General features: G+C 42.8%; 1 protein-coding gene across 1 annotated transcript in view; it reads right to left on the minus strand.

Annotated features, from left to right (window-relative positions):
• The window catches only part of ST5 (suppression of tumorigenicity 5), a gene marked incomplete at its 3' end in the record, with an annotated part of 75,795 nt that overhangs the window by 42,406 nt on the left and 21,676 nt on the right, over positions 1 to 11,713 (minus strand). Inside the window, exons 2-3 of the mRNA XM_010295182.1 lie at positions 4,228 to 5,442; positions 577 to 713 (exon numbers count right to left, since the gene is read on the minus strand). Of these exons, the coding sequence (XP_010293484.1) occupies positions 577 to 713; positions 4,228 to 5,442 (1,352 nt within the window). The remainder of the gene's footprint in view (positions 1 to 576; positions 714 to 4,227; positions 5,443 to 11,713) is intronic.

The following is an 11,713-nucleotide window of genomic DNA, read 5'->3' on the forward strand; positions in this document are numbered from 1 at the left end:
AACATGTTTTTCTTGTGAAGCTTAATCAAAATGGCATTTTTGTTGTGCATTCCTGATGGCTCTATAGCTAAAGGAAATTAATTTTTCTTTAACCAGCAACTGGGACTGAGGGGAGACCAGGAATGGTGCTACAAACAACTGCTTTGGGGCAGTCCACACAGGAGTCCTGCAAAACTCAGGCTGATCACAAAAGGCCTATGAGGTTAATCTTGCTAGTGGATGGTTCTGTAAACACTATCTCAAGTTCGGTTCTTTACATTTTTACACCACTCAAGGCTTCAAGCCAAAGCCTTGATAAAAAGAATGATTTGGTTGTTGAAAAGCACGGCAAAAAAGCTGACCAACCATTTTGTTTCCAATACCACCCATTGACGTCCAAAGGAATCAAGGCCTCCTACATGCAGAGACTGAGAGTTATGTTTGCACTGATGCATCAGAGCCATTTACCCTCCATTTAATCTCCCTTTACTGACAGCACTGAATGTTCTTGCACAGGGCCTGTGCTCAACAACACACAGTCAGACCACAACTGCTCAACATCCTGCAGGGTGCCCATGTACTGCAACAGGTTCTTACCTACAATGTCTTCATAGGCATTTTCTTCTAAAGTGCTCTTGGATCCAAATTTATGCTGGCTCTCAGTCCCATTTTCAGTTGGGGAGGGAGGGTACAGGGATTGCAGACTTGACGCATCCTCAAACTCAAAGGATTTTCTAAAGTTTAAAACAATAAGTAATTAGTAATTAGAATGCAAAATTACTCAAAACATTTATCTGAGCATTGTTTGCTAAGAAATACATATAAAATGACCAAAAAACCACCTTACACATTATGCTTTAAGGACTAACTTTTAGAGGACCTCAAGTTCTGTACTCACAGCAGTCTTTAGTATCGCGGTCGTGACACTTTTATGAGGTTGCAAGTATTGTTATCGCCATTACGCAGACAGGGGGAAAATACCAAGAAAGTATGTGATATTTTTCAAAGGTTACGGAGTAAGTTAGCAGCACAGTCCTCAGACTAGAAATTGCATTGTTCTCGCCAGGGGCCCCAGAAACATGTGGCCACCTCTCCTCAAGAAAAAGACATTTCTCTGGAAAGCATTCATCCACCAGTCGCGCTGGGAGACATAGCTCTTAGTTTGAAAACACCCACAGGTCTTGAGTCTCTGGGTAAGTTCCCGCATAAAGGCTGATGTACAAATGCCAAAGGCAGACTCGTGTGAAAGCTGTTTCCCTTGCGCACCCTGTGTCAAGCACTGGCAGCGAAGGGCAAAGCATGGAGAAAGTTAAGGCTCTCTGGGGTAGACGAGCATCCCAGGCTGATGGCTGGGGGCCTGAAGGTTTGGTCTTTCTGGCAGGAAGGCGAGGGACGACTGGGTCAGATGAACCCATATAATTTGTCTCCCACCCAGGTACTTGAAGGAGAGGCGATTCAACAACTCTCACCCACATCTGTCCTAGTGCTGCTGAGCAGCTCTGGATGAAGAGGAGCCCAAGCCCTCCCCATTCTCCAGTTTGCCCAGCACTTGTTTTCTGAGGCAACATCTACACTGAAGTTGGGAGGTGCACAGTTTGCATTGCCAGCTGTATGAGGGCTAGCATTCATCTGATTGATTTAGGGCTGAGGACGAAAGGAAATGCTACGGTGCTGTGACACTGCATAGGACCACGGGAACGGTTTTGTGGACCAGCAGTCAGCTGTGCTCCGTGTGTCCTGAGCCCATCCTGTGACACTCCTCTCCTGCGCTGTGTTCTGTGCCAGAGGATCTCCAACCACCAGGGAATCCAGCTCATATCAATCTAAAGTGTAGAAGCTACCATGGGCATCAGGTCCTCTGAATGCAGACTGGCTCTATGCTAGCAGGCCAGCATGAGAGACTTTCTCCATTTTATTATAATGTTGAATTAGCCACCACAAAGAAAACCAGTGTTTTCAACCAAAACATTAGAAGAATAAATATCAACAGTCCATTCTCACGATATTCTTGTGAGGGCAAACCACATGTATGTTCAATCTGAAATGCATGGCTACAAGCTGTAGACATAATGAATTATAACTGTTCTGAAAAAGAGAACAGTTTAGAGACTGAGACTTCAATAACTAATATTAACAAAATACTGTCATTCTTAGATGACTGGTATGGTGTCAAGCGCTTTGTAAATGCTGGAATTCTCCCCACTGTAACTAAAGGAAGGACAGTAGCAAAGACAATAAAGTTAAGATTTTATAAAGGATTTCCACCCAGCATTGAAGTCAGCCAGAAAACTTGTGATTTCAGGAGCTTGATTTAAACTTGCTTAGATCATCATTGATCAGAGGTAAGTCCAGAGAAATCACTAAACTACAGTAGGGTAAAGCTGTTACAGGCAAATGGAAACCTACCCCGTACAATGCCAAACTGATTTGCAAGAATCATCAGGTACACGTGATAAAACTGTAAATCCTACAACTTATACTCCACTAACCATAACTTAAATTGATAAATATTGGGTTTGGTTTGGGCTCGTATCTACTAGCCCCACCCAGGACTAAGGCTCCATTGCTGCACTATGCTGTTGTCTAACTCTGCTGTGATGGGAGCCTGAACCTGCAGAGCAGCAGGTGCAAGCATGAACTGTACCTCTTCTCAAAAGAAGTTTCAAAAGTTCATCTCAAAAACTCATTGTAGCAAAATACTGTGGTTCTTAGAGGACTTGTATGGTCTCAAACTCAGTGTGAGTGTGTGCTCAGAGACTGACTTTGATCACTTAGTCGAAGGTCACACGGTGATTCTGTCCAAGAATTATCTCCTGTTATTCATTCCTCTCCACCACCCACCCCACAGACAACTTTACCACTTGCCCTTTAATTTTCCAATAAAGGCTATCATTTATAGCAGAACATTTAAAAATTATTGTTTGTCTTCTGTACATTGGAAATGCTGTGCTGAACGAAATGAGGTCAGCTTTATGTCACAAACTTGTTAAAATCCAGATTTACTTCCTCTAACTGAGATTATTGCCATAACTCAAAGATAAGCACTGCTAATCAGAGCTTAGCTTTCCAAATTTCCCCCCCGCCTTTCTCAGGGAAAGAACGCACATCAGCAGAGCTGTTTGATCCATTTTAGAAGCAGGTGTCTCTTGAAAGTAAAGAACAGAATCTGAAGGCTCATCTTTTCCTTTTCTTGCCTCAGCGTACTTCAGGTCATGTTGTGCTGACATAAACTTTTAATTAATTGAGTCAACATCAAGCACCAGATACTGAATCGATAGTGTGCATTTGAGATGCTGTTGAGAAGCAGTTACTTGCAAAGCTCATCACTAAATATCAAAAGTGTGAGTGTGTGTATTGTCCACATGCACAGATAGGTGAACTATACTGAATTGATAGTGTGCATTTGAGATGCTGTTTAGCAGTTATTTGCAAAGCTCATCACTAAATATCAAAAGAGTGTGTGTATTGTCCACATGCACAGATAGGTGAACTTGTTAAAAATGCTGTACTTTGAATGCTTAGCAACAACTATGCCTACAATTTTCTAAGTGGTGGGCAGAACGAGTTGTACCATTTCCAAAAAGTCAAGGGGAATCGTGTAGTTAAAACAAGCCAAGCTGCACCGACTGCTGGGGAAACGTAGCCATATACTCTGCTCATCATTAACTCAGGAAGGATATAAAGGTCTTTCTGTGCTAAAACATATTTTTCTCAGCTTTAATCCTCTACAGCTATTAACAGTAACTTAGGACAGCATTTCTAAGCACCGAATTAAATAAAATCATCAACATTGCATAAAACTGATGCAACCACTGTGATAGCAAGCTTTGGAAACACGAACCCTCTGCAGGTACGTTTTGCAGTGAACAGGCAGACAGGAATATGACACATCAGCTATAGTCCTGCTACAAGAGGATAATGAAATTATGCCCCTTTAAAAATCTCAAGTAAGGGCTTACGTGCCAAAATGAGCACGATAACCTTTAGCACACATGACCTAGAGCCTTTTCCAGGGATCGAAGAATGCAGGTTGGAGAACTCCAAAACTGTAGCCACGTAAAGGTATTGCATCAGTGCACCCCACCAGTGCAGTCCAGAGATAAAAAATACCTGTCTTGCATGCAATTCCTAGCAGTTCCTGGGTCAAAAGCATTGCATTAGAAGGAGAATTTAAAATATTGTTACTAAAAAAATACAGCACATTTATTTATTTGAAGATTGAGCACAAGACATTTCCTTGAATTTTACCTATTCTGGGATTTTCTGTGAAAGCGCGACTCTTTCTTCTGCCTTCTGGTCACGGGGGGTGCAGGGGTGGATGGGAGGGGAGGAGGAGCAGCAGGTGTAGGAGATGGAGGTAGGCCATTGCTTGGTTTACTTTTGTGGTTTTTGTCTGCTTCATATTCAAAGGTGCGTTTGGGCTTGGGGACAGGATTCACTGCAGTGTTAGCTGGGCTTTCGAGGAGCAGTTTAGGGGCCGAGTTTGCAGTAACCCCCTGTTTTGTCTTACTGCTTTTCTCAGCCTCAGTAGGTGTTTCTGGTTCACTCCCCACATTAACACTCCCTCCTTTGCTATCACTCAGGGTTTCACTCAGTCCCTCCACAGTACTCAGAGTCACAGACTTTTTCCTCCCTTTGTCAACACTGTAACAGCTACTTGGTAACTGGGGGAGGCCTCTGCCGGGCTGCTCTTTCAGTGCCTGCTCGATCTTCTGTATTCTGTTGAGCACAGCAGAGGACTCTTTCCTCACGTGGCCCTTGAGGAAAGCAGCAGCAGGAGGCTCGGTCCTGCCTGGTCTCTTTTCAAACCGATGGCAGGAATCCCTGTCCAGCAGTTCCTCCTCCTCTGTTTCCGGGTAAGAGCACTCGGAAAATGTTCGGCTCATTCTTCTGAGCCCTTTGAAATCAAACGTCTTCTCGCTGCAAGGAGAGGTCAGCACGCTGGGGCAGCTCTCACTGCCCGACCTCTCCCCAGCATCTCTCTTGTCCACACTCGCACTCATCCTGGGGGATGGCTCTCGGCGGCATTCCCATTCTGTGATCTTCTGCCTGATGTCCAGTGCCTGGGAGCGGACGCTCGCCCGGCTGAGAGAGAGGTTCCTCAAGTTGGTGGCAGTGCCCAAGGACAGAGTGCTTCGGGCGAGTGGATGGCTCCCTATCGTGTCCCCATCTTGAGCCTCCTTTGGACTCTCTTTTTGGTCCTCACCCTTGAACACAGACAGCCTTTTATCCAAAGCACCCACACTAATGGCTTTGAGAGGGTGGCTCGGGGAGTCAGTGTCCGATGGGCTCGTGGAGGTGCTTCGCAGCGTAGAGGTGTGGCTGCTCCAGTCCTTGAAGGGCAGTCTGGAGTTGGAGACTTTGGTAAGCCGAGTAGAGCGGCAAGAGTCCTCACTATCGCTGAGGGGGTAGGCTGGGCTTCTTCGCGGGGACAAAAGAGGCGGTGGAGAGACTGACTGACACCTAGAAGCAGAAAGAAATAAAAAATCAAGTCCTTGGGGAAACTAGAGTTATTTGCCAAATTTATTCTGGCTGCAGGCAAAGCAGAGGGTGTCTGCACACTGCAAAACTACCCCAAAGCACCACTAAAACACCAAATACTATTGAGCCAGAGAGTTGAGGGCAGAGGGCGGCAGCGATTAACTGATGTCGGTGATGAGCTGATGAGCAAGGCATTCAGCACGTCCAAAGCCAGTTTTCTCACCTCTATTTGCCCCCCAGCTTTTCCAAGTTTCCCGAGTTTAAAGACAGTTGAGATTCCCATAGCAAACCATTGCCTTGAATGCATCTACCACCTCCAGCAGAATAGCTGGCCTCCCGGATTGAAGATTCCCTCCACAGGAAAAGGGGATTGTCAGGGAGAAGATTCCCACTGCATCAAAAATGGGAAACTGATCGACCAGGAGCACTAGTTGCAGTGAGCAAACCAATTTAAAAAGCTGCCAGTTTTTCATTCATAACATCTGAAAGCAAAGTACCTCCATGGTCAGCCAATGCAATATTTCAGCCACAGCATTGCAAATCCTTGATAGATATATACAGAAAACTGAAAAAAAAAAAAAAAAAAAAAAAAAAAAAAAAAAAAAAAGCAGTCAGTCTCCACTGAGAGGAATTTTCAAAAAAACTCACAACCACAACAGCAAAAGGAAGACCTGTTTTGTCTTTGGTCTGATATTGTGGCCAACAGATTAAATTCTCCTTATCAAAGAGAATAGACGTAATTTCTTATTGAAAGAACATTACAGACTGAAAAAACATAATAATCTGCCCACAGTATGTGTTGAAGAATACAAACTATACCGAAAGGTCTCAGTGTTACCCTGGGAAAAAAACCACAGTTTGCAAAATCAGCCATTGTTATTGGGGTTTTGTACGTTGTTGCAAAGACTTCTAAGAACAAAAAGACAAAAGGAAATTAAACAACACATTAATCAGTTGGCTCATCACCAATGAGCCAGCAATGAAAATTAAGCCAAAACCATGTCAGAAAAAAGGGGTTTACTGCTCTGCCACAACACATACATATAACCCATAGCAGAAATAATCGTGACTCCTTTGACATTTCGCCCTAGCAACCTTTCTGTTCCAAACTGTATGGAAAGAAAAGACCCAAAACTAATGCCTTGCACAGGCAGTTAAGTTCCTATGCTACGAAGATTGTGGACAACAAGCTGGTTTTTTTGTAAATCACCCAGCATACATAAAAGCAAACGGAAGAACTATTTGACCAAAAGAAGTAATGGGAGCAAATGTCTCTGCTGTAGCAAAGGGAGAAAAGAGTCAGAAAACCCCTGCTGCTATACAGTTTTCTCCCCAACAGCCAGCCGATACCTGCAGGCATAGGTGTCAAGTTCTGTGCATTAATCTGAAAGGCCAGAGCACTGGGGCAATTTCTGAAAAATTCACTTAGACACAGGAGGTATTTTCTTCTCCTTCAAACACATCCCCAAACCAAATTATTAGATTTCATCCCAGTTTCCTACAGTGGATACTTTGCAAGCAATGCTTGGAAGTATCACAAAAGAGGGAAGTTCTGGTCAGAAAATATCAATTATCAATGATCAAATTATCACAAAAGGGAACTTATCTCTTTTTCAGAGCCTTGTGATAATCAAGCCTTTTCGGCACAGAAGTTGCGCTGCTTGGTGACTTCCATTTCTTCATTGTTTTGAAAAATAAACATGCCCATAGGAAAAGACAGATGTCATGACAGCGGCAAATACTGTCCCAATGACTGCTTCCTCATTTTGGGTCAGAAAGGATGCATGTCAGAATAGATTCTTTTCATCCTAGAAGCTAAATTTCCTGCTATTCTATACAGCTTCAGACAGGTATCCTAAGGGATCTCAGAAGGTCAAAAGCAGGTGACAGGTGATGAGTGGTTTTGGCTGGTTGCTGCAGCACCGAGTTTCTAGTGAGTTGCCCAGGCCTACGTAACTTTACAGTACCTGAAGATGCAACCTAAATCAGCCTCCTCAAACTTAGTGGGGTGCCCTGATTTTTCGTTATTCCTGTCTGTCCCATCTCGATCTCTTCTGTTTAATACCACAAAGTCAAAATTTTGTAGTATTATTCTTAACACTCCTTTAGCTTAGACTCGAGATCATGTTCTCCTAATTGCTGTATGTGTTGCCGGCCTGCTCTAGAGCTGCTCTGACATTTCTCTCAGTGAAACAAGTACCGCCTGGTGGAAGCGTATTTTATATATAAAGACTACAGCGTGCACTGCAGCCCTTGAAGTCACATGTTGGCTAAATCTACTGTCAGGATTCAGCTAGGGGATAGGGACAGGCCCTGTGAAGAGGCCATGCGGAGAGCTTTAGCATGTTAAAACCTATTTATTAGATTCTAAATTATAATCTGTATTGACAATAGCAAGAATAAAATACAAAATGACTGGGGTGAAGTCAGTAAATGTGGCAGCAGAGGTGAAGGACATGCTGACAAACCTCCCTCTGCCTTTGACTCACTATGTAGAAAACACCGTAGGCATAATCCCTCATCTCCTTACACTCTTGTCTTTTCAGTTGTTTTCATTGTCAGGAAAAGGCTTGTTGACTCATCAGGAGAGGAGGAAAAGGGGAAAGCGAGATTTGCATAACACGCAGAAGTTGCAAAATATTTCTTCTTCAAGATATGAGCCATTCTTTTAAATCCCATGTCCCCGGTAAGGTAACTGCGCTTAAGGCTCCATCTTGAAACCCCTGGATTCAGTTACAAAACTCCCACTCACTTCCACTGTGCAAGACTGGGGCTGCAGAGCAACAAGCCCTCTGGAGGTGTATGCTGTTAAGTACTTGGGATACCACCGTTAAGAAAGAGATTCTGGTTTACATTGCAATTTACTGTAAACTTAAGTAATCCAGATAGAAAATATAGGATCAATTCAACAAGAAAAAGCAGCAAAGCTTTGTCTGTACGGTGCCAGGCACGCCTTCTGTAAAGGACAGCGGAAAGTAACAGAATGGGGAAAAAAAAAAAGTCCCTGAAGCTGATCAGTGGATAATAAAATGGTCCTTCCCCAAGAAACCTACTTCCATTAGAAGAATAATCTCTTGAAGCACAATAGTTCCACTGACTTTAAAACTAGTATTTACTGGACTGAGACAAATCATTAAATAACTTGCAATCTTCCACAGAGAGATTGTAAAGCAAAACACTTTTATTGAAGTTTTCTACATACACAATGATACATGCAGCACCTTACAAAGCACATCATTACATACACTTTCGAAATATTATGTATCAACCACATAAATAAAAATTATGGAATCAAACTTCGATTTCTCAGCAAGTTCGCTTGAACCGCACCTTCTTTCTGGACAACGACATGTCTTTGAGAATATCAGCATTTCAGAAATCACATCACAGTACGTTGCTCCGATTGCCTGTCTGATAAGGATGTTCTTCCAACAGGCAGCCTTAGGTGTGCAGCTCTCAAACCGCAAGTCAGCAGTGAATTGCAGTCTCAAAGGCAAATCACCTGCCCAGCAGCCCACAAGGTCTTGTAAACAGGTCACAGACCCCAAAACTACCTTCCTGGTGGGACTCGTTGCTGCACAGTGAGGGGAGCAGGCAGAATCTGACAGGTGGTTTCCAGCCCTCTAGGCCATGTTTAGCTTTTCTGCTGTGAGTTGTTCCCTGGGAAATCAGCAAAATTACCCGCAGTAGGAGAAAACTGATAATGCCACAGAATCATAGAATGGTTTGGGTTGGAAAGGACCTTTAAAGATCATCTAGTCCAACCCCCCTGCCATGGGCAGAGACATCAGTGATACTCTGTAAGATTTTGAACTCTAGACACTACTGAGCTTTAAATTCTGATTCAGTCTCTTCTCTCTGGTTTCTCTTTGTCGCAAGCAAACATAGAAAAAAACCTTTAATTTACAAAAACTGTAAATCTCCAGGCACGTTCTCAAATAAAGATATGGTTTCCATGGTCCAATGTATTATGCATATCGTTTTCTCTAATAAAGGCTAGTATCGACAAGCATCTCCTTTCACCAGTTCCAATGAACACCCATGGATAACAGTGGAGCTGTATCTCATCTGCATCAAGAAGAGAACAGAATCACTTGCCCCATTGTTGTAAGATAATTTGCATCCTACTCATCACAAAGCAAAAGATGAAAAAACTGAATTCCTGCCCTCTTCGTGAGGCCTCTAGCAAGGCTGACTTGTGCTAAAAATATACGGTGATGGAGAAGGGCTGATTCTTGGTGCCGTAAACGCCTGAGCCCTCAACTCTCAGTAGTAGAAAGTCAGGAAGTCTCTGATTTTTGACAAGACACTAACCTTTTCCTACCTGCAAAATGTGGGTGCTAATACTTCTCTGTGTGTAGAAGAGGGAGAATTTAATTCTTGGACACAACTGAAAGTGGGCAATACAATATCAGAACCAAAAAGCAGGGAGCCTGGCTTTTTGGTTCAGTTGAGCAAGTGTACAGCTTCTGCCTGCTTCCATCGCCAAATAAACTCCAGAAAAGAGGAGAAACGAATGGCAGACAGAGCACAGACAACTCCCACAACTTCATGGATACCTTTCAACAACAGGAGGTAGCCAGAATGGTGGCCAAAGACCTATGTGTTTTGGAAGTCAGAGTAAGGTGGAGAGTAAGAAGGTACATTTATTGAGGAGTTCGCATCCATGATCCACACACTTTTTATAAGCATTAATAACAATATGAAGTTGCATTTTAGACCTGGGTTTAAAGGTGACTGGAGGGTGGTTAAGTGACTTGCCTTGAAAGAGTTACAGGACTCCTAACTGCCACTGCCCTGCTCTGACCTCTGAGCTAAGCACAGCACCATGTTTTAGCTCTCCTGAAGCATCAGGAATGACTCTACAGATCATCTGTGCTGAGGAAAGACAAGGTGGCAGGAGCTGCCCAGCAATCTTTCAGTTTTGCAAATCCCGTCTGCCCTGCTTAAACTGACACATACAGAATAGTAAGACAGTTTTTGGCACTCTGATCCAGGGAATTTCCCACTTCAACATGCTCACGCTCGGGAGCCCATTTACTGAAAAAAAGAGCAAGAAACGTGTTGACAAAAAGATACTGGGTCTTTCCAGGCTCCTGTTGATGAGATCCCGTCATTTCACAGTAACACTGATGTTTGATGAGCTCATGCAAAGGCACACCACGTTGTTTTTATTCCTCAGGACTTCCTCCCCCGTTTTACTAGGAATATATTGCTTTCTTAGTATTTTATGTAGGTTTTCTGCTCACCCCTGATTTTTCCCAGGGCATTGTGCCATTTCATCACAACAACCTAACCCGTTTCAAAGCAATAATAATAATGTCAGAATCAGTTGTGACTGTAAGCGTGTTAGTTCGTGTATTGAGCAGATTTTGCCTGCCAGACAAGACTAGAGATTTCTTGTTGCTCTAGACAATATTTAAAGAGATCTGAAATAAAACAACAGAAATTTCTCCTTGCAAGTGCAGCAAAACTAATTTTTAATATGGGCACTAAAGCTGCTTTGATTTCAGGTAACTGAGGACGTAAGTACAAAATTCTCCAGAAATTTGTAAGAGAGGATGCTAGGAAATGCTCAGCTACCAACTTTCAAATTATTTCATATAACACTACAAATTAATAACAATTTATGATTAATGATGATCTTCCTTTTTTTAAATAAAGAACCTCTCTCAAGCAAAAGATTGCACAAAAATGATCATTTGAAGCAGTAATTCATATATCCATTATTAATGCTGCATTGGAAAGAATGGTAAAGCCCACAGCTTTCTGACATCTTGTTAGTCTTTTTGGCTACTGAGCAAACAAAATGGATGTGTTCAGACTTTAGGGTGAAAAATTGAAATTACCTTTATAACTGAATATTGAAAAACCGCTAAATCTTGGGATTTTATTGTGTGCCCAGATAAGCTTATCTATGTCCAGATCTTCAACCAGTATAGGCCTCCAAATAGTTGAAAGGCAAGTGAAATAAACTCAGACAACAAGATATAACTTATGGATTCTTGGATTTTCAAAAGGGTATTTGTTCCCATGCAAATGTAACTTCTCACCACATTAAAAAGCTGTACTTGCATTTTTGTATTCAGACTAAAAATGGATTGTATTACAGGTTCAGACCTGACTTCTACCCGTAATTCAGGATGCATTAACAAAAATGAGGATGCACATTTTTTGAACTGAGCAAGAGGCAGGATCATGTCCCCCCAAAAGCAGAGCCTTGTACGGTCAGACTGTAACAGAACGGTTCAGC

Source organism: Phaethon lepturus, unplaced genomic scaffold (assembly GCF_000687285.1).
Source record: "Phaethon lepturus isolate BGI_N335 unplaced genomic scaffold, ASM68728v1 scaffold4869, whole genome shotgun sequence".
Lineage (NCBI taxonomy): Eukaryota > Metazoa > Chordata > Aves > Phaethontiformes > Phaethontidae > Phaethon > Phaethon lepturus.